The sequence below is a fragment of the Cebus imitator genome, unplaced genomic scaffold (genome assembly GCF_001604975.1).
Source record: "Cebus imitator isolate Cc_AM_T3 unplaced genomic scaffold, Cebus_imitator-1.0 Scaffold5, whole genome shotgun sequence".
NCBI lineage: Eukaryota > Metazoa > Chordata > Mammalia > Primates > Cebidae > Cebus > Cebus imitator.
Window position 1 is genome coordinate 12,963,835 of NW_016107320.1, and position 22,428 is coordinate 12,986,262.

Below are 22,428 nucleotides of genomic sequence, written 5' to 3' on the forward strand. Positions count from 1 at the left end.
AAAAAAAAAAAAAAAAAAAAAGTTATATAATGTTGAAATGAACTTCATACATTTACTAGAGGGAGACGGTGTAGTGTAAAAGAATATAGGCTTTGAAATAAGAATGATCAAGTACAAATAGTGGTCCCTCCATTTAACAACTTCTGTGACCTTAGGTAAATTATTTAATCCGGGTTTCAGTGTTCTCATCTGTATACCATGGAGAGAGAACTTCTTAGGGAAACTGTGGCAATTCATTCAGATGATGTTTAGTAAAGTTTGACTTACATATGCAAAATAAATTACTATTATTTCCTGTTTAAATGAACACTCCAGCCTACATTATCCATTTAACATTACCATTACAAAGAAAGGCACAGAATGCTAAGTAACTTATTTTACACAACCCTCTAGATAAAAGGAGATGCTAAAGAATATACACTACACTGAAAAATGTCTGCACACTTCTTGTGACTCCATGATTAGGTGGGAGTTGGAAGAGGAGCAATGTTCCTCCAAACCCTGAAACATTTCAAAAAATATTTCCAGACATTGCAGTCCTTAAGAAGTAGCTTAATTATCTGAAACACCCAATAACCAAGAACTAAGAGAAAATCTATGTGGAGGGAAAAATTCTGTGAGGCAAGAAGCAAGCAAAACAAGTTAAGTTTTCTAATACCCAAATATAAATGATTAAAGTGTTCCTTTCTGTGTGTATAGATTTATTACAGTTATGTCTCCTCAAAAAAGGTGACCTTTAAAAATACTTATAAAAGAATATATATTATTTACTTCTGAAAGACTTTTGATTTAAGACTTCCCAACATCTGATCTATTTACAGTAAGTCTTTGTCAAATGCTAGAAAACAAAATGAAGGTTTTTGTTTACCATACAAGGTTTTACCATTAAAATATTTGGAAATTAAATAATTTTGCTTAAATAGGCATTTAAATTCAGTAAATCTTCCAGAATAACTGTCAAATTGATAAGATGTAAATACAGATTCTGTTGTTCAAACATGAGTTTTCCATCCACTTACATTATTCTCAGAATTTTAATCAAGCCATGTAAGTCAAATTAACAAAATGGTTATAGAGTTTCTATAAGCGGACCATTTTCTAGCTGTCCTAAATTGAAAATGCTGTATTTTGTTTCACTGCTCACTGCAGCCTCGAACTCCTGGGCTCAAGTGATCCTCCCTCCTCAGCCTCTTGAGGTGCTGGAATCACAGGCACACACTACCATGCTTGGCTAATTCTTTTATTTTTTGTAGAGATGAGGTCTTGCTATGTTGCCCAGGCTAGTCATGAACTCCTGGGCCTTAAGAAATCCACGCGCCTCAGCCTCCCAAAGTGTGGGATTACAGGCATGAACTATTATGCCCAGCCTGAAAATACCTATTTTAAAGGTATCCCAATTATTGAATGAAGTAGAGCAAAAGAGAATATTGATTAATCTACTGATGGCATTTGATTTAGAATGTGCCCCAACATAAGCCAACACAATAAACTTGATATTAAAATGCTGGCTAAATTATGCATGCTTATACACTGACAGGAAACGTTGGTGCCTAGGAATGGTACAATAGAGTTTGCAAAGCAGTAAGAAGACTTTGTTATCACTGCCACTCATCTGTTTAAAAGACTCTAAAGCTAAACATACAACTGATAATACAATAATTTCTTCTAATCATTACTTTCTTAGGGATGCAGAGATGAGAAAGGCAATGACTGACAACTTTTTATTTATTATGTGCCCACTTGTTACAATATGGCAGGAAATATTTCAGACCTACTCCTCCATGATACCAGCCAGGTTTCAGAGCAGGATACAGTTGTCCCTGCTTTACTTCAGAAAGACACAGTGCTTCCTGCTCCAAAGGCAGACAGTCACACGTGCTTATAAAACAGGCAAACTGAAAGTAGTGTCTGCTATAAAACTTGTTGGCTACTCCACAAAGGACTACCATTATTTAATCTTTTACTGCCAACCTCCAGGTAATTTTTTCATAATGAGAGATATAAAAGCAAAACCATCTAAAATCTATCATACTACCTAAACTCTTTTAAAAAGTTATGGTACTTTCACCAAATTAAAATAACTGTCTCCTAAAGCAAAATCAACCAAACAAAAAACACTTTCATCTTTAGTATGGTCTACATAGAATCTAATGGGCATGATGAGCCTTAGAGGCCTCGAGAATAGTTCACACCAAGGGAAGTTCAGAAAACTTAGCTCTTAAATTAAAAACAAAACAAAAACAATTAGTTGGTTTTTATAATGCTAAGTACCAAAAAAGTTTTATTTTTATTATAGCTGAGATAAAGCCAGATATTTTGTGTAACAGTCAACTAAAGAAGTCCCGTTTTAGATTTATCACAAACACAAGTTCACTGACCCCCACAGGGGCACAGTATTGTTTTTAGTTGATCAATCTCTTGGCATACTTAAATATCAATAGCTGGCAATAAGAAAGCCCACATGGCTGGCTCTGAACTAACACCACCACATATGCTGCCTTGGCTGTGTCCCATCAGGCCTTCCTCAATGCCAGACCAAAACATTATGATAAAACACAACACAAACAACTGAAAAATAAATGTGCTAGTCTTGCCTTCCAAGTGAAGTCTTAGTCGGTTGAAAGGTCTGTTTTAAGATTATGATATGGGAAGGATCTACTTTGAATAGAAGAATTGTAGAAGGGAAAAAATTAATCTTTTAATGCTCTAACAGAAAAACTAAGAACTATAATTATGTTATTTTTAGAAATGCAAATTTTAGCTTAACTTATGGAACAATTAATATTCTAACACTATGGCATCTAGCATTATAAAAGTTACTGGAAATGTTCATCTCTCTCAGGGATATATTACAGTGGAATTCTGCACTGGGTAGGAGATTGTACTAGATGGCCTGAGTCCTTTCCCAATGCTGAGACTCTATGTTAATGGAGAAATATGCCAATGACCTCAAAAATAAATGAAGAGAAAAGTTAGACACTCACCTCTGGCACAAACGAAACAAAAGCCTACATTTACAGCAGAAGAAGAATTACTGCTCCGTTTGGAATGATTACTACAGATGAGAATGTAGGAGGATACTAACATGCTTCCAGCCGCAATGCAAGCATCTCCAGTGTGATAGGCAACTGGACATCTCAAACATCTCATCATGCGGCCTGTTTAAAGACAAGTCAAAAGGAATCTAATAAGGCATCAATGGGGCATAAAATGAAGTTTCTAGAGTTGGGCTTTTTTGGGTTCCCATGCGATGCTAGCTATAGTAAGATAAAAGGCATTTTGTCTTCCCTAGTCTGGCTCTGTCATCCTATGCTACATGGCCCCTACATGTAAGCCTAATAGTCACTTAGAGATCATCCAAAGAAAAAATTATTTGTTCCAATGCTGCAGAGATGGTGGTATCCAATATGGCACCTACCTAAAGATTTTGAGGGTATTTGGAACACATGGAATTTTCTTCTTATGGTCTGAATTTGGAATGTAATTTCTACTTAACATGCTATGTACTGTGGCTGAACTGTTAAAGCTAGAGATATACAGAAGGAGAACGCCCTATGTTGTTTGAAATATATGCTTGATGTTATTTGCCACTGCACTTAAAACAACAATCTTTGACTCCTTCTTCAGCTATTTTACCTTTACTTGCTTTGTGGATGTCTTTCTCCATAGAGCAGGCAGAGCAGCAGTGCTGAGGACAGCGGAATCCTTTTGATTCAAAGATGGCAGTGGGGAATTTGCGGACACAGGCTTCATGATAAAATTTTCCACAAGCACCAACAGAACAACGCTTCACATCTTTACCAGACACTTTACATGAAAAACATGGGTGCTGCCCTGGAAAATTAGTGAGGAATACAAATTAAATAAAATGGACTAAAGCATATTCAAATAGAAGCAGCTACAGGCATCAAACAGCTACTCCTACAACAGACTCTATTACCATATATAAGAATTTAATACACAAAAGAAGCATTTAAAATAAATGCTAAATTAAAAGTATGTTTTAGGCCGGGTGCAGTGGCTCACGCCTGTAATCCCAGCACTTTGGGAGGCTGAGGCAGGCAGATCACAAGGTCAGGAGATTGAGACCATCCTGGCTAACACAGTAAAACTCTGTCTCTACTAAAAATACAAAAAATTAGCGGGGATTGGCGGCAAGGGCCTGTAGTCCCAGCTACTCGGGAGGCTGAGGGAGGAGAATCGCTTGAGCCCAGGGGAGGAGGTTGCAGTGAGCCAAGATCGTGCCACTACACTCTAGCCTGTGCGACAGAGTGAGAAGCGAGACTCCATCTCTCAAAAAAAAAAAAAAAAAAAAAAAGTTACGTTTTAAATTTTGCTAGAATAATTGATTATCAATTCGGAGACAAAATACTAAAAACAATTTAGATCTCCAAAATTGATACCATAGAAAATCCAAAAGAGAATTTGTTTAACGTCTGGTAGCAGAGAGGAGCAAAGTCTTCCCCACAGAGAATAAATAAATTACCAAAGGAAAGACAGATTCCATTAGCTAATCACTGATTATTTCTATGTGCAAAACAGACATAAAATGAAAATTTACAATCCTAATAAAAAAGAAAATTACAGCTAGACATATCTTAAACTACAGAAAATCAAAGACAAAGAAAATATTCAAATTATCCACAGAAAAGACAATTACTTTCAAACAGAGCTGACTGAAAGAAAAAAATGGAAGCCAAAAAACAACACAATGCTATCTTCAAAGGGCTGAAAGAAAACAACAAACCAGAATTCTATACCCATTGAAAATATTCTTCAAGAATGAAGTGAAATCAATATTCACTGGGGAGAATTAACAAAACCTAGTTCTTTGAAAAAGAATAATAAAACTGATACCTCTGGTAAGAGTAACTAATAAAAAAAGGAAAAAGGTCCTAATATTAATATCAGAAATGAAAAATGGAACACCACTACAAATCCTACAAACATTAAAAAGACAGTAAAAGGATATCACTATATTTTTGCTAATAAATTTGAAAATTTAGATGAATGGAGAGATTCCTAGAAAAAAAGAACTTACCAACACTGGCATGAAAACAGGAAATATGAATAGTTCTGTAAACTATTAAAAGAAATTGAAGCTATAACTGGAAATCTTTCAACAACAAAAAATTTAGGCCCAGATGGCTCCACTGGTGAATATGCCAGACATTCAAGGAAGAAAATAATGCCAAATATGAAAAAATTATACAGGAAAAAGGGGAGAAACAAGTAAAAGACAAACAGATATAGGGAAATATGCAACAAAAATGAAAAAAGATGTTTTGTTGTATAAACAGTTTACATATGGAGAAAATATACACAACATATATAAGCAAAGATAATGGAATAGGACTTACAAACTATAAAACAATATAGAAAACAACCAAAGCAGCCTAATGTAAAAGTGAGTGGAAGATTTAAGTAGGCAATTTACAGAAAGACAAATAGCCAAAAGAACATTAAAATATGTTCATCTTCGCTAGTAATCAGATAAATGCTAACTGAAACCAGTTATAAAGTAGCAAAAAACTTAAAAGAGTTTGATAATATCAACTATTATTATTTTTGAGACAGAGTCTCACTCTGTTGCCCAGGCTGGAGTACAGTGGTGTGATCTTGGCTCACTGCAACCTCTGCCTCCTGGGTTCACATGATTCTCGTGCCCCAGTCTCCTGAGTAACTGGGACTACAGTGATAATACCAATTATTGATAAGGGTATAGGGGGCTCGTAGGAGTTTAAGTTGGAAGGAACAAGCTTAGAAGGCAACTGGGCAATATCCATGAAACTAAAAGTACATTCACTTTCTGCCTAGAAATTCAATTTCTCATTAACTACATTAGGGAAGACAGAGTAAATGTAAAAGGATGTTGCCTGAAATGTTGTAATGGCAAACAAGTGACAGTAACTCAAGTGTCCTTCGATAGGGAATGAGTTAAATAAACTATGATTATATGTATACTAGGGTACTATGCAGCAATTAAATAGAATGCATCTGTACTGACACAAAAAGAGCTCTAGCAGAACAATGCTATGATAGACTTGTCCTACAACACACACACAGACACAAAGGTTTGCAGGGCTATACATCAAACTGACAATGGTTGTTGGAACTGGAACTAAGTAAAGGGCTGGGATTAAGACTGATGATCAAGGGTGACATCAGCTAGAACAGTAATTATTTTCATAACAATGTGGTTATATTTTACTTGTGTAATTATAAATAAAATATTAACAAATAACATTTTAACACCACAAAACAAATAAGAGACATAAACAGATAATTCACAAAAGTAAATAAAGATAACAGAAAGAAATGTTTAACTTTAAGCAAAGAACTGCAGATTATAACAACAAACTTTTCAAATGTTTATTGGTCATCTGGATATCATCTTTGAAAAGTGTTCAAGTCTTTTGTCCACTTTTCTTGTAAAGTCGATTAAAAATCTGAAGGAAAAAATGTAAGGAATAGCCTTGTTTTTTTCTTCTTCTTCTTTTTTTTTTTTTTTTGAGACAGAGTTTCCCTCTTTTTACCTGGAGTGCAATGGCGCGACCTCGGCTCACCGCAAACTCCGCCTCCTGGGTTCAAGCAATTCTCCTGCCTCAGCCTCCCGAGTAGCTGGGACTACAGGCGCGTGCCACCATGCCCAGCTAATTTTTGTATTTTTAGTAGAGACAGGTTTTCACCATGTTGACCAGGAAGGTCTTCATCTCTTGACCTCGTGATCCACCCGCCTCAGACTCCCAAAGTGCTGGGATTATAGGTGTGAGCCACAGCGCCTGGCCTAGCCTTGTTTTTTTAAATTGTACTTTAGGTTCCGGGGTACATGTGCAGATCATGCAGGATTGCTACATAGGTACATACATGGCAATATGGTTTGCGGCCTTCCTCCCCCATCCCGTATATCTGGCATTTCTCCCCATGTTATCCCTCCCCACCTTCCCCACACCCCGCTGTCCATCCCCTAGTCCCCTGCAACTGACCGCAGTGTGTGATGCTCCCTTCCCTGTGTCCATGTGTTCTAATTGTTCAACACCCGCCGATGAGTGATACCATGTGGCGTTTGATTTTCTGTTCTTGTGTCAGTTTGCTGAGAAGGAACAGCTTTTGTCTTTTTACAGAAAGTTAGGTGAACTGTATTATTGTTCTTTGATTCTGGAAGTACCTAATCCTTACAAATTGGCTGAATTATAAATGAGTAGTTAAAACTGTGATGTTCACTTGTTAAATTGCCTTTCATGCAGAAATAAAGTACAGTAAGATGGTTTTTTTGGGTCCCATTGTATATATGTAATTTCAAAGTACATTTTTTCACCACCATGTTTAAGGCCAATAAAGTATATCTTACCATGTATATAGATATGAAGGTAATTGTATTTTTTAAAATAATTTTTTAAAGTTTTAAACATTAAAAAATATATATTTTAAAGGTAGGAAGTTAGACTTCACAGATTTGCCCAATGCATAAACTGCTCTATGTAAAACTAAAATAGGCTGCCAGGCACCGTGGCTCACGCCTGTAATCCTAGCACTTTGGGAGGCTGAGGCAGGTGGATTACCTGAGGTCAAGAGTTTGAGACTAGCCTGGACAATATGGTGAAACCCCACCTCTACTAAAAATACAAAATTAGCCAGGCATGGTGGTGCATGCCTGTAATCCCAGCTACTTGGGAGGCTGAAGCCACGAGAATCACCTGAACTCAGGTGGTAGAGGTTGTAGTGAGCTGAGATTGCGCCATTGCACTCCAGTTTGGGCAACAAGAGCAAAACTCTGTCTCAAAAAAAGAAAAATAAAATAAATAAATAAATAAAAAAAACAGGCCTTCAGCTGAGCACGGTGGCTCATGCCTGTAATCCCAGCCATTCGGGAGTCTGAGGTGGGAGGATCACCTGAACCCAGGAGTTCAAGACCAGCCTGGGCAACACAGTGAGACCCCATCTCTACAAAAAAATTAAAAATTAGCCAGGTGTGGCGGTATGTGCCTGTGGTTCCACCTACTCAGAAGGCTGAGGTAGGACGATTGAGCCCGGAAGGTTGAGGCTGCAGTGAACTATGATCACGCCACTGCACTCCAGCCTGCGTGACAGAGCAAGAACCTATCTCAAGAAAATATAAAATAAAATAAAATAAGCTTTCATTTATGTAATTATCAAAATAAGCCTAATATAAATGAAAATAGTTTAAACTAGTTCAAGTGTTATGCTAACAGAGAGCTGAACTATCAAACTTCTTTAAGACTTAGGTTAGGGCTCTAACATGTGAGTGCTTTCCAAACTTTTCCTTTTCACTAGGAAATGGTCTTCATTAAGGTTCAGTCAGTCAGGGGCCAGGCATGGTGGCTCACACCTGTAATCCCAGCACTTTGGGAGGCCAAGGTAGGTGGATTGCTTGAGTCTGGGAGTTCAAGACCAGCATGGGCAATATGGTAAAACTTGTCTCTCTACTAAAAAAACAAAACAACAAAACAAAACAAAACAAAAACAAAAACAAAAACTAGCTGGTGGCCGGGCATGGTGGCTCACACCTGTAATCCCAGCACTTTGGGAGGCCAAGGGAGGTAAATCACTTGAGGTCAGGAGTTCGAGACCACCTTGGCCAACATGGCAAAACCCTGGCTCTACTAAAAACATAAAAATTAACCAGGAGTGGTGGTGTGTGCCTGTAATCCCAGCTACCTGGGAGGCTGAGGCATAAGAATCACGTGAGCCTGGAAGGTGGAGATTGCAGTGAGCTGAGACTGCACTCCAGCCAGGGCAAAAGAGCAAAAATCTGTCTCAATAAATAAATAAAAAAGCTAGCTGGGCATGGTGGTGCATGCCTGTAGTCCCTGTAACTAATCAGGACACTGAGGTGGGAGGATCACCTGAGCCTGGGAGGTTGAGGCTGCAGGGAGCTGAGATTGCACCATTGCACTCCAGCCTGGGCAACGGGACCAGGGGAAAAAAAAAAAAAAGAGTAAGTCAGAAGTCAGTCCATCAGGCGAGAGTCAAGGACCATGGGGGAAGTGGGGAAAAAAATAATAAGTAAAACTATCTGTTACAGAACTCTTTTTGGAGCCTTATTCTAATATATATTTTATTCAAAAGGCCAAATAAAAATGCTTTCTTTCCAGAAATCACATCTGTCTTAACAGAAAGTAGTAGTATGTACCTGTAATACTTCTTACATGTGAAGTGTTTATTTTTGGACAAAGGAAAACTGCCTAAATGACCTTAAACAATGGTTTAAAGAATCAGAGTTCTCACTTCTGACATATTAGAAGTGTACCAAATAGGTACCAAACTAATTTTCATGTCATAAGTAAATAAAAAGCACTTTTAAAAATAATTGTGGTAGCCGGGCGCGGTGGCTCAAGCCTGTAATCCCAGCACTTTGGGAGGCCGAGGCGGGTGGATCACGAGGTAAAGAGATCGAGACCATCCTGGTCAACATGGTGAAACCCCGTCTCTACTAAAAATACAAAAAATTAGCTGGGCATGGTGGCACGTGCCTGTAATCCCAGCTACTCAGGAGGCTGAGGCAGGAGAATTGCCTGAACCCAGGAGGCGGAGGTTGCGGTGAGCCGAGATCGCGCCATTGCACTCCAGCCTGGGTAACAAGAGCGAAACTCCGTCTCAAAAAAAAAAAAAAAATAATTGTGGTAAAATATATACAACATAAAATTTAACACTTTAACCATTTTTAAGTGTACAGTTCAGTAGTATTAAGTACATTCACACTGTTACCACTATCTGTCTCCAGAATATTTTCATCATCCCATACTCAAACTCTGCACCCATTAAAGAATTCATCTCACCCTCCCCAACAACCCTGGTGAATACTGTTCTACTTACTGTCTCTAAGAATTTGACTATTCCAAGTAATCCATATAAATGGAATCATACAATATTTGTTGGCCTTTTATACCTGGCTTATTTCACTCAGCATAATGTCCTCAAGGTTCATTCATGTTGTGGCATGTATCAGAATTTCTTTTAAAGGCTGAATAATATTCCATTGTAGGTATATACTACATTTTGTTTATTCATCCATCAATAGACATTTGGGTGGTTTCTACCCTTTGACTACTGTGAATATGTTGCTATGAACATGAGTGTACAAATATCTGTTGGAGTTCTTTTTTTGTTTGTTTTTTTTGAGAGAGTCTCACTTTTGTTGCCCAGGCTGGAGTAAAGTGGCGCAATTAACAGCTCACTGTAGACTTCCTGGGCTCAGGTGATTCTCTCACCTCAGCCTCTTGAGTATCTGGGACTATGGGCACATGCCACCATGCCAGGCTAATTTTCTTTGTTTTGTTTTTGGATTTTTAGGAGAGATGGGATTTCACCACGTTGCCCAGGCTGGTCTCAAAATCCTATACTCAAGCAATCTGCTCGTCTTGGCCTCCCAAAGTGCTCGGATTACAGGCGTGAGACACTGCGCCTGGCCCCTTCTTTCAGTTCTTTTGGATATATACCCAGAGTTAAATTGCTTGATCATTTGTTATTCTGTTTAATTTTTCAAGAAACTGTCATCAGATTTTCAACAGCCACTACACCTTTTACATTCCCACCAACAATGTATAAGGGTTCCAATTTCTCCACAGTTAAGCCAACATGTTTTTTTTTTTATTTTTTTGATACTAGTTATTTTAATGGGTATCAAGTGGCATCTCATTGTGGTTTTATTGCATTTCCCTAATTAGAGACAGGGTTTCACCATGTTACCCAGGCTGGTCTCAAACCTTTGAGCTCACAGATCCACCTGCTTTGGCCTCCCAATATGCTAGGACTACAGGCATGAGCCACTGTATCTGGCCCTGAGTACTCATTATGTTGAGCATATTTTCATGTGTGTATTGGCCATTTGCATATCTTCTTTGGAGCACTATCTGCTCAAGATCTTTGACCAATTTCAAATTGGGTTGTTTTTTTTATTGCTGACTTGAAGGCGTTCTCTACATATTCTGGGTATTAATCATTTATCAGATATGTAATTTGCAAATATTTTCTCCCATTCTGTGGGCTGCCTTTACATTCTGTTGATAAGACACTTTGGTGTATAAAAGTTTTTAATTTTGATGAAGTGCAATTTATCTATTTTTCCTTTCATTGCCTGTGCCTTCAGTGTCACACATATGAAATCACGGCCAAATCCATTGTCATGAAGCTTTTCCTCTATGCTATGTTTACTTCTAAGAGTTTTATACTTTTAGCTTTTATGTCTTAGTCTTTGATTCATCTTGAATTAATTTTGTTTATGCTGTTGGGTAAGGGTCCAACTTCCTTCTTTTACAGGAATATATCCAACTTTTCCAGCATCATTTGTTGCAAAGACTGTCTTTTTTTCTGCTGACTAGTCTTCACACCCTTATCAAAAATCATTTGACCATATATGCAAGTGCTTATTTCTAGGCTTTCTAGGCCATTGGTCTATATGTCTGTCTTTATGCCAATATCACGCGATTTTGACTACTATAGCTTTGTAGTATACTTTGAAATGAGGAAATGTGAGTCCTCTGACTTTGTTCTACCCAACCGGTCTTTTTTGAAAATTTTCTTTTCACGCTGACAACATCCCATACTTAACTGTTTTTTAAGCAAATTTCCCTCTTACATTTTCTAATAATGTGTACCAAATTAAATATACCTAACCTCTGTTAGAAGAATCCTGGATTCTAGAGTTAGAAAAGAAGCCTTAAGAATGTTTTATGCCAGGTGCAGTGGCTCATGCCTGTAATCCCAGCACTCTGGGAGGCCAAGGTGCATGGATCACAAGGTCAGGAGTTTAAGGCCAGCCTGGCCCAGATGGTGAAACCCCATCTCTACTAAAAATACAAAAATTAGTTGGGCGTGGCAGCAGGCGCCTGTAATCCCAGCTACTGAGGAGGCTGAGGCAGTGAATTTCCTGAATCTCCCAGGAGGTGGAGGTTGCAGTGAGTCGAGATTGTGCCACTGCACTCCAGCCTGGGCGACAGAGCAAGACTCCGTCTCAAAAAAAAAAAAAAAAAAAAAAAAAGTGTTTTAATACTGAGATACATGGTCCTTCCTATCAATATCTTAAATCAGGGATTGAATACTTGATACAGTTTGGAAATTTGTCCCTACCCAAATCTCCTGTTGAAATATAATCCCCAGCGGTGGACGTAAGGTCTGCTGGGAGGTCTTTGGATCATGGAGGTGGATCCCTCATGGCTTGGTGCTGTCTTTACGACAGTAAGTGCTTGTGAAATCTGGTCATTAAAAAATGTGTGGCCCTCTCCCTCAACTCTTGCTCCTGCTTTTGCCATTTGAAGTCCCTGCTCCCACTTTGCCTTCTGCCATGATTGTAAGTTTCCCGAGACCTCCCCAGAAGCCAAGCAGAGGCTGGCACCATCTTTCCTGTACAGCCTGCAGAACTGTGAACCATTTAAACCTCTTTTCTTTATAAATTACCCAGTCTCAGGTATTTCTTTATAGCAGTACAAGAACTGCCTAACGCTTGAATGCTTAAAGGGGCCAGGCAGGATATATAAGTGACTGGAATGACAGAGTTTTAGAAAAAGGAATAATGGGGAATGTGAGGAGCCAGAATGACATGCTCTATCCATGTTCAAAAATGAAAATGCATTCTGAAGGCCAAACAAAATGGTGTGCAGATAATATGACCCACGGGCTGCCTGTTGACAAATGGTTCACAAGTTTTACTTCAGAGTCTAAATGTGATAAATAAAATATTTTATAAGGGACAAATTTTAAGTTATATATTCTAAACAGCTTCTATAGCTTAGTTTGTGTATGTGTGTGGTGTGTGTATTTGTGTGTGTGTGTGTGTGTGTGTGTGTGTGAATGAGTGTATATTAGGATACATGACATATGACTTGCGACGTCCATCCTACTCTCTAGGGCAGTAGAAGACTGCGGTAAAGAAAAAAAAAATCTGGAGTCAAGCTGCTGGGTTTAAATCCCAGAGTCATCATGCGCTACCTTTGTGAATCTGGGCAAAGTACTAAACTCTCTAATCCTCAGTTTCTCCTTCTGTATAATGGAAATCATAATAGTACCTATCTCATCATGGATCAAATGAAATAGCAGGAGAAAATGCTTAGTACTCATAACACGTGGTATTTAATAAGTCAGTGTTCAGTAAAAAAATAAAGGTTTTAGGAGGCATACAATCAAATAAGAAAATAAACCAGTAAGAATCCAAATAAAAGGAAAAGGAGTAGAAAAATAATAGAGTTAAAGGTAAGAAAAATAATAAAGAGTCACATCCAAATAAAAGGGAAAGGAGTAGAAAAACAATAAAGAGTCAAAGGTAAGATCAGCATATCATATATATTTGCTATCCAATTGGCTTAGTTCCTTAAAACAAAGCAAAGCAAAACAAAAAAAAATGTGAATGGTTCCTGGAAGCACCACCATGTCATCCCAGTTACTTTTTATTTGCCATGTTGTTACGAGTTTAACAACCACTACTTGCTTTTCATATTAACCAGAATTATGGCTACAGAGAGAAGAAATACAAACTGGCATATTTATTTCTCTACAAATTACTTTGGTAGGTGGTAGTCTATGCATAGTGAGATAAGAAATAAATGGTGAATCCCAAGTTTAAAAAATGATTTCTAGTAGCCCCAAATTTCAACTAAAAATATAGTCACTGTAGTTACGCAATGATACTTGTGTTACGGTCTATTAAAGAACTTTAACCCAATTTATTTAGCCCCCCAAATCTCAAATCCATTTGAAAAATAACTCAATTAACATACTTTGTATAACTCTTTAGATAAAACTCAAATTGATCTTGGTAATTTGACAGATTTTATGGCAGAAGGCACCAGTAGGAAGACATTTAACTATTCTTTTAATCTTGAAGCTGAATCTTAATTTGCTGAAAGACCTATGGGAAGAAGGGAGGCGGGCTAACAAAAATGATGAGAACAAAATGTCCCAGGAGAGGTTGCCAGTGCATATTCCTGGCACAATCCCATTCATCTTTTCACGACTATCGAAGTTAAGTCATCTTACCGGTTTTACATTCCATGCAGATGAACCTGCAATCAGGGAGTGATGTCAGTCCCAGGCACTCCAGGTGAAAGTGTCTGCAGCACTCTCCCTCACAAGCAATCAGAGAGTCGCCAGAGCTTTCACAAATCTGTAATATGGCAAAAAGCAGTGGTTCAAACTTTTGGCAAACATCAGGACCACATGGGGGGCCTGTTACAACACAAATTACTGGGTCCCTCACCCACAGATTGTGATTCAGTAGTTCTGGTGGGGGCCCCTGTATCCAGAAGATGCTGATGTTGTTTGTCTTTGGCCTTCACTTTGAGAACCAGAGAACTAGACAATTACAGTATTTCCTGATCCAATATGGTATAAAGCTTAAAGTCATACTTGATCTTTTATGATTCCTTCTTTGGGATCTGCATATGTAACTTTTCTTCACAGGGCAAAGCAGTATTTTTCAAGGATGGTAAAAATACAGTGAGAAAGTTATTACTTTAAAATTTTGAATTTAAGAAAGTTTTTCCAATCAGCCATCTGCCATTTACTTCCAATTAATAATAATATATTACACTAGAGATTGGCATGTGGGTAAGTATTCCAACTCAGAAAGGAAAAAAAAAGAACCAGAAAGAGAGTTTTTAGAACCATAGCTTTAAAGTAATATCACAATAATTTAGAAACACATTACCCTCTTCAACAGGAGTTAAGTCTATTATTGGCAGAATATAATAGCAATTGTTTCAAGCCATTGCACCAGTTACCTGCCTACCTGACATACAGTGTCCTTCTTACTCATTCCAGTGCCTCTTCTTGACAAACTTGAATCCATGGACTGCACATCAGAAATGTCTGCATCTGCAGTAGCTGAAGGGCTATCTACTTGCTTTCCAAAGCCTACCTACATAGAAAACATAGTATTTTTAAGAAAAAAAGAACAAAATGTCCCCCAAAGTTAGATCCTATGAAAATCCTAGTAAGACTTGCTCAAACATTAGATCTTTACACAACAACCTCTTTTTTCCTTCCTTTCTTTCCAAAATCCACAGTTATCATAGGTCTGCTGTTTTGGGAAAAATTGTAGTTAAAATTACAAACAAACTATAGTTTTGTTATATAACATGAGTGCAAAAAAATTAAGATGCTCGTAAGTTACAAAATAACCAGTGATTTTTTTCTATGAGTATTTAAAAATTTTTTCCAATTTCCCCAAATAAATTAGGAAAAAGCATTATGTTCAAGAAACAGCACTTCATCCAGACCCTTGCACATATTTACCTGCAGGTCACTCAGTCCTCTAGAATCGGAGTCAGATGTGTCTCTGTATGCTGAACTAGTCATTTCTACGTCAGTTGAGGCGCGACTCCTTTTCTTTAGAGGTTTACAGGAATCTGAAATCTCGCTGGCACCTTAATACAACACACTGAAATTAATCCTAAAATAGTATGTAAGGTTTAATTTTTTTGTGTGTGGGAGAATACTTTCTTTTCCCAAACTCATCTTTAGTGTGGAAAAAGCACAGCTCTCTTTGTTAACAATGAAATAATGAGTCAAAATTTCAGAACTCTGACCTTCCTGGTAGTGATTGATTTAATTTACAACCACTCTATCAAAACATTTAATTCAGTTCTCCTCCTCTAAAGCTATTTTCAGTCAACAGAGCCCACGTTCCAACCTAAAAATCAATCCTATCAAAATTGCAGGATAGCTGATGGATCTGGAGCAATTCAAAGAACCATTCAATTTGGAGGGGGAAGACATAAAACCCAACATACTGTGTAGCTTACAAATATGGTCGCAGAGACATCTCCATCTTGTTTTTATTAGGGATGTGACAAATCTTTGATTTGTATTCGATTCGTACACGGATAGTGCCATTTTCCCCCGAATTTTGCAATTCAGTTGATTATTGCCCCCCAATAAAATTTGGATGTTCATAATTGTTCATCTGAGACTTCCTTGGTGAAGTGGCATTTATTGTGACCATTAACAAGCGCTGCAGCACATCTACATATGTCATGCCATTTAGGAGGCATACTGCTGAGGGTTGTAAATGGACAATCAGTGTTCAGGTGCAGCCAAATCACGTAGAGCTGGATGGGAGGCCTCTATGTGGAATTTGTGCGGGAAGAAATAAATAGGAAAAAAAAGGCAGAGAATAGTGTGGAATTTTTTTTTAAAACTGTGTGTAATACAAATCCAGCCAAAACAATAGTGCAAAAAGTTACAAAGCAACAATCTCTTGGGCTAATGCAGTATAGGCTATACAGAAACAGCCACGATGAAATGTGCAGATCAGGCACGGTGAATACCAAGGAACCAAGGAGACGGTTAATATTTCAACCCACAGTTTGTGTTTTGGATTTTTTTCCCCCAAAATTTTCATACAACAAACAGACATCTAGATCAGCCCAGCAAGCTATGATGGAAGTGTGCAGTCCAGAAGAGCCCATGGAGAAACAAGTCTCCTGAGGCCATGAAGATCCGCAACAGGCTGAGTGAGAGTAGCACTTGGAACATAGCCACGTTCTGAGGTGGAGGAGGTGGGCCTCGTTAGACTGCTCAGATTACTGGAACCTCGTTATCACATCCCATTCTACAAGTTTTTCACTGAATGTTTCCTGACATCTATAAATGAGGGTGCCTGCCCATGTTAATGCTGATTAAAAAACACAAGTACACAAATCTATCTCCTTCATTGCTGGTGTATGGACCCAGAACACCACCACAAAATATTTCCTTGGCCTAAAAGATCACTGGATTAACAAGGAGTTTTAACAGAGGAACAGGAGTGCTGTACTGAGAGGCTTTCGAAGGGAAACACAGGTACCGCCATTTCCGATGAGTTTCTGAAAATGCTAGAAAAATGACAGACTGCCAAAGACAGCTGTCATGCTGTTCTCCATGATAACGGCACTAATATTAAAAAAAATAAGAACTTTTAATGATTGTAATGTATACAGTTTGGGCTGTTTGGCAAAACCCTGCAGATGTGCATTAATGATGCTTTATTTAAAAACAAAAAACCAAAAACAGTCCATGTTGAAATTGATCAGTGTAAGTTAAATGGTGGTTTTTAGGCTGGACCCATGATTTAAGCTGTACCCATCCAGCTCAAACCGAAAAAAAAAAATCATTTGAATGTTAAAGCAATTGTTCAGAGTCTTGAAGAAGAAACCAGGCAGGAAAATGCCAATAATGATGATTGGCAAAATCAAAATCGAAAACAAAGAAACTGTTTATCGAGCCGCCGACAAAGAAATCTTGCATGGAGACTACAAGTCTGGAGTTTCTGGGATGAAATTGTACAGGAATCTCAGTCCACAGTTTCCTCAATCGCTGCGGAGACGGAGCTGTCACTGAATCTGACAGAGCCCTGCACTCCCCGGTCCGCCGACCCTGTGGAATGGTGGAAACACAACGCAATCAGGCCTCCTAATCTCGCAGCGATCGCGATGTCTTTTCTTGGAGCTCCGCCAAGCAGTGTTCCCTCCGAGAGGCTGTTCAGTTCTGCTGAGGATCTCCACGGAGACCATCGCTGCAGACTTCTCCCCGAGAATGCAGAGAGGCTGTTGTTTTATTTTATTTTATTTTTAAATAATGCAATTTGCCCAGAGTAAACTACAGGTATTAAATACAGTTTGATCTCACCAAAAACGCACGAATCATGCTATGGAGTTTGTACTGTAGTCAAATTGCACACAGAAAATACAGATATAAGTTTAAGCTTTTTAAAACTTTGTGCATATCTCAAATAGATTCGCATAAGGTCATCTAATAGTGGCCATAAATATGCTATGAATCATTTTAATTTACAAAAAGATTTTACAGCACTGTAAAAATAAATGTGGCAAGATTTTTTCAATCAGGTTGTCTTGTCTGATTTGTCCATGTTTGACAAACATGAATAGCTACTATTCGGTATTCAGTCGAATACCAAAAAAAGTGGATTCGTCACATCCCTAGTTTATAAGCCAGTGAAACCCCAGAATCTTATGGAGAAAAGTTGGAAACAGTATCAAGTCTACGTGGTGTTCTCCAATTTACCCAAACAAGTAAGACTTTCCCTTGGAGGTACAGAATAAGATCAACTCTAAAAGTCACACACACACACAAACACTGGGGAATACTGCAATTTCACACTGAAGAGCAACAACAATGATTTACAGAGACAGACAAAAATACATGAAGTACAAATAAGTAATTCTTAAAAATTGGTTTTAATCAAGGAAATGCAAAGCAACATTATAATATTAACTCACCTTTCTGTAATCCAGTCTTCACTGTAGCCTGAGGAACTGTTTCTACCTGTTTGGACAGAAAAACACAGCATTAACAGGGAATTTTTTTCCCTTTTAATTATTAACAGAGGGAAAAGATACTTTCATCAATCTAAGTAATGATGAGTGATTAATGTATCTGAAATCTGAACTCAGTCCCATCTTCTGGGTAAAGTTCTCTGTCTCAAACTCAGGGAGGGTTTAAATCCTAGCTGCCTGTGCTGAATACCAAGTGACAACACACAGCCACATGCTCTCTAGCAAAGACTTTTCCCACCATTCCCTTGGTATATGAAGAGAACAAGAACACTTTTCTCAGTGTCTGGAAGGCAGGAGAGGGGTTGTTTCTACAACCAGCCCCAATGTTGCTATAAACCCCTCCCGCCCCAAAGACGTTAGGATAAATTTTTACTTACTATGATACTCAGGTTAATGTAACTCACGCCACTTTAAGACCCTTCCGCGCCTGCACTCACAGCTAAGTTGCTGGGAATCAGGACCCTCTCTGTAGAGAGTGCTACAGGGCTCCATACAGCTGGAAGCTCAATACTTTTGCTGCTAGTACAAACTTAAGAAAATAAGTTTGTGATATTGCAAAAGCACTTTCTTGAGTGTCTTATGAACAGTGTCTTGATCCTACATCAGGAGAGCGAGATCAGAAGTTATTCTGCCAATGTATATGTAAAACACGTGGTAATTTGAGGATCGAACCATTGGAATTAGAGAAAGGATGCTGTTTGGAGGAGTTCCTGTTTAAGCTATGAATTGAATTTCATGTTTCTTTAAGATGTGGTGAAATATGAATGTTGAAACACATTTTGTAAATATTTAAGGATTGTTCTAAGCTTTTTAAAAAATTTTTTTATTTTTTTTTTACAACAGGTAAAAAAACATACAACAGAAATGCTTTTATAAGATACAATTAGTAATACAAATATAAAATCTTCTAAACAATCACTGGCATTGTCCTATTTCTAACTATAACACAGTGGCATTAACAATTTGTCCTGCTTTTTGTACTCATTCTGCGTATTAGTTTAAAACTGACTGGTCACAGACTGAATTTGGGAACCAGCTGGCAAAATCACAACTTTATTTTGGTAATGAATACTATAGATCTTCAAGAGCTTAGAAAGATTTTTTGGAATATAATTTCCTAAGTATGAAATATGAAAGTTAATATGATGAATGACAAATTAGTATACTATTTAAGTTTTAGTTAAATATTCTGGAAAAACTTTCACTTGCTTGGTGATACCACAGAGCACCTACCAGGTTAGCTTTTAAATTTGGAAGTTTAAAATGATGGACGTATTTTAAATAAAAAAGCCCACACTCTTCCATATTAAATGGTTTAAAAAATATAAAACTTATTGAAGCTAATTTTATTCAAAATTTGTTTTCTTTACTAGCAGGTGTTTAGGCTGTAAGAATGGATACTCTTTCACTAAAAAATTTTTTAAAAATCTGATTGTGAGTTTAATTTCAAAAAGAATGGTTTCTAAAATTTTCTTTGAAAAGGTCATTTAAATGTATCTTACTATATTGATTACACTGGTTTAATATACTTCAGTCAAAATGCAACCCCCCTCGCCTTTTTTTAACTAAATATTATTTATCTGACAACCTGATACCAGCTGAATATTCCACTGGGAAAATAACATTCCAAAAAATCTGCGATATAAACAGAAAAACCAGATCATCTATGATTATCTGCTTCTTAAATATAAGAATATAAATTAATTGATTTGTTTAAAAAATAAAAAACAATACATACCAGCAGCTTAAACCAAAAATCAAAATTTAAAAAAAAAAAAGGGAACTCAATGATGGTTCCAAATAAAAATTATAAAAACATGATATCATTTTGCTGACAAACGAAACTTCTAAATAAATGTGAAGGATTTTTTAAGAGTCTTGCACCATTGGCTTCCCATCTCCTGAAGCCTGTTTTCTGTGAAAATGCTTGAAGCAGAATCACAGGAATGGCTGTATTAAAATTGAGCACTGGAACCCACCAGGACAGAAGTGTAAGATAGTCCAGAAAGGAAACCCAGTGTGGGAGAAAGTTTCTCTTTCTTTTAAGATAGGAATGTAAGCCACAACATTTACAAATACAATGTTTTAACTCTCTACATGTAGGAAGCCAACCTGCTCCTTTTTGATCTTCTTCTTTGGCACGACCTCAGTGGATTTCTCTGATTCAGAACGAGTTCTAATTGATCTTCTCTGTTGCTTCTTTTCTACTGAGCCTAAGAAATGATTTAAACACACAAACAAAAACTCATTTAAGGATTTCTTGACATCTATGTAATTAAGATATGACCAAATTCCTTGCTTTTCTTATCCATTACTTCTAGAATTTTAATTAAAATCATTAAAAGCTGCTAAATACTCAGGAGCATATAAATTATTTAACAGAACAAATTGTAAAGGCTGATGAGCTCAGACTGGGATTCACAAAGGTTCTTAAATTATACAAATAAACAGGGATTGGTTTTTTAAAAATTAAAAAGTCAAACTAAAACAGCAGAGACATAGTTTAGTTTTAAAGGCACATAAACCTCTTTAGGTAAATATAATTGAGGGAATGAAGGGACTGAAGGGATGCATAAAAATGTCTTTATTACCCACTTGATGTTAGGAATCACTGGTTCAAAAATTCAATCATTTTATATTTTAACAAATGAGTTTAATTAATTCTGTATGTAAAATAGTTAACAAGGCTTGTTGCGCCTATATAAATTTTGCTATTGTTATTAACAACAAAAGCCGGAAAAGCACAAAAATGTGAACCTAATCATTAATTTAACTATAAGGGATGTTATACTTTGGAAATAATTAGTTGTGGAAAACAAGTTGAAACAAATTATCAGGCTTTTTCACGTTAAACGGTAAAACAAACTATTAAGATTTTTAAAGACCACAATTCTTTAAAAGCAAATTGAAGAAAACTCACATGGACCCCATTTTTGGAAAGGATAAAACTGAAATTGAAGAACACAACTTGAAAGAAACTAAGGAATGATTTCATTCCGTGAGCCTGAGGAGGAATGATACCTGCAGTGCAGCTGTTCTCCGCGTTTTCAGTGCTTGGACACCTACATGTTCCTTCCTAAATCATAATCACCTCTCACTTGCCATAGGAAGAAGCCACTAAGACCTATAAAATCAGACAGAAGCTATATCTATAAAGCCTTTCATATAACCTTTATATTTTCTGGTTTCATTGCTCTTGGCTATGTATAAATGACTTCCCCTCACTTTAGTTCAAATCCAAAATGAAGGATCCCACTACTTTGTTTTGTTTTTGGGAAGGAGTGGGTAGTCTGATGATAATATATTGTTTTAGAGCTGTAGTTAATCAAGTTATAGTAATCACAAATAAAAGTATTGGCTCTTTTTTTTTTTTTTTTTTTGAGTCATTTGTATATCCTTTCCTGCGAATTGTTTTGCTTCTTTTTTTTGAGACAAAGTTTCACTCTTTTGCCCAGGCTGGAGTGTAGTGGCGCAATCTCAGCTCACTGCAACCTCTGCCTCCTGGGTTCAAGTGATTCTCAGCCCTCAGCCTCCCGAGTAAGCTAGGACTACAAGTGCATATCACCACGCCCTGCTAATTTTTTGTAATTTTAGTAGAGATGGGGTTTCACTGTGTTAGCCAAGGTGGTCTTGATCTCCTGACCTCATGATCTGCCTGCCTTGGCCTCCCAAAGTGCTGGGATTACAGACGTGAGCCACCACACCCGGCCTGCTCCTTTTTTTTACTGTCTTCGCTTTACACTGACGAAAATGTTTCCTAAGACAACAGATATGCTACCCTCCCAGACTGACCTGAGAATCCCAGGGATCTATACTTAAGTGTAAGGGTCAATATTCAAGTTCTACTCTAGGGAGGGCAAAAATGAAAATGGAATTACTTAAAAACAAACAAAAAAATATTTAGGCCAGGCGCGGTGGCTCAAGCCTGTAATCCCAGCACTTTGGGAGGCCGAGGCGGGTGGATCACGAGGTCAAGAGATCGAGACCACCCTGGTCAACATGGTGAAACCCCGTCTCTACTAAAAATACAAAAACATTAGCTGGGCATGGTGGTGCGTGCCTGTAATCCCAGCTACTCAGGAGGCTGAGGCAGGAGAATTGCCTGAACCCAGGGGGCGGAGGTTGCGGTGAGCCGAGA

The 22,428-nt window shown here is 37.6% G+C and overlaps 1 protein-coding gene across 15 annotated transcripts in view; it reads right to left on the bottom strand.

The window, feature by feature from the left end:
• The window catches only part of NSD3 (nuclear receptor binding SET domain protein 3), a 115,307-nt gene that overhangs the window by 29,117 nt on the left and 63,762 nt on the right, over positions 1 to 22,428 (bottom strand). For 9 of the 15 annotated variants that reach the window (XM_017536573.2, XM_017536560.2, XM_017536553.2 and 6 more), the window contains 7 exons: positions 20,399 to 20,503; positions 18,234 to 18,275; positions 15,250 to 15,380; positions 14,744 to 14,872; positions 13,993 to 14,119; positions 3,637 to 3,834; positions 2,985 to 3,158 (listed from right to left, as the gene is read on the bottom strand). In XM_017536573.2, coding sequence (XP_017392062.1) covers positions 2,985 to 3,158; positions 3,637 to 3,834; positions 13,993 to 14,119; positions 14,744 to 14,872; positions 15,250 to 15,380; positions 18,234 to 18,275; positions 20,399 to 20,503 — 906 coding nt within the window. Of the gene's footprint in view, positions 1 to 2,984; positions 3,159 to 3,636; positions 3,835 to 13,992; positions 14,120 to 14,743; positions 14,873 to 15,249; positions 15,381 to 16,130; positions 17,371 to 18,233; positions 18,280 to 20,398; positions 20,504 to 22,428 lie in introns of those variants that run through there. The other 6 variants (XM_037741286.1, XM_037741279.1, XM_037741270.1 and 3 more) reach the window with 3 other exon arrangements.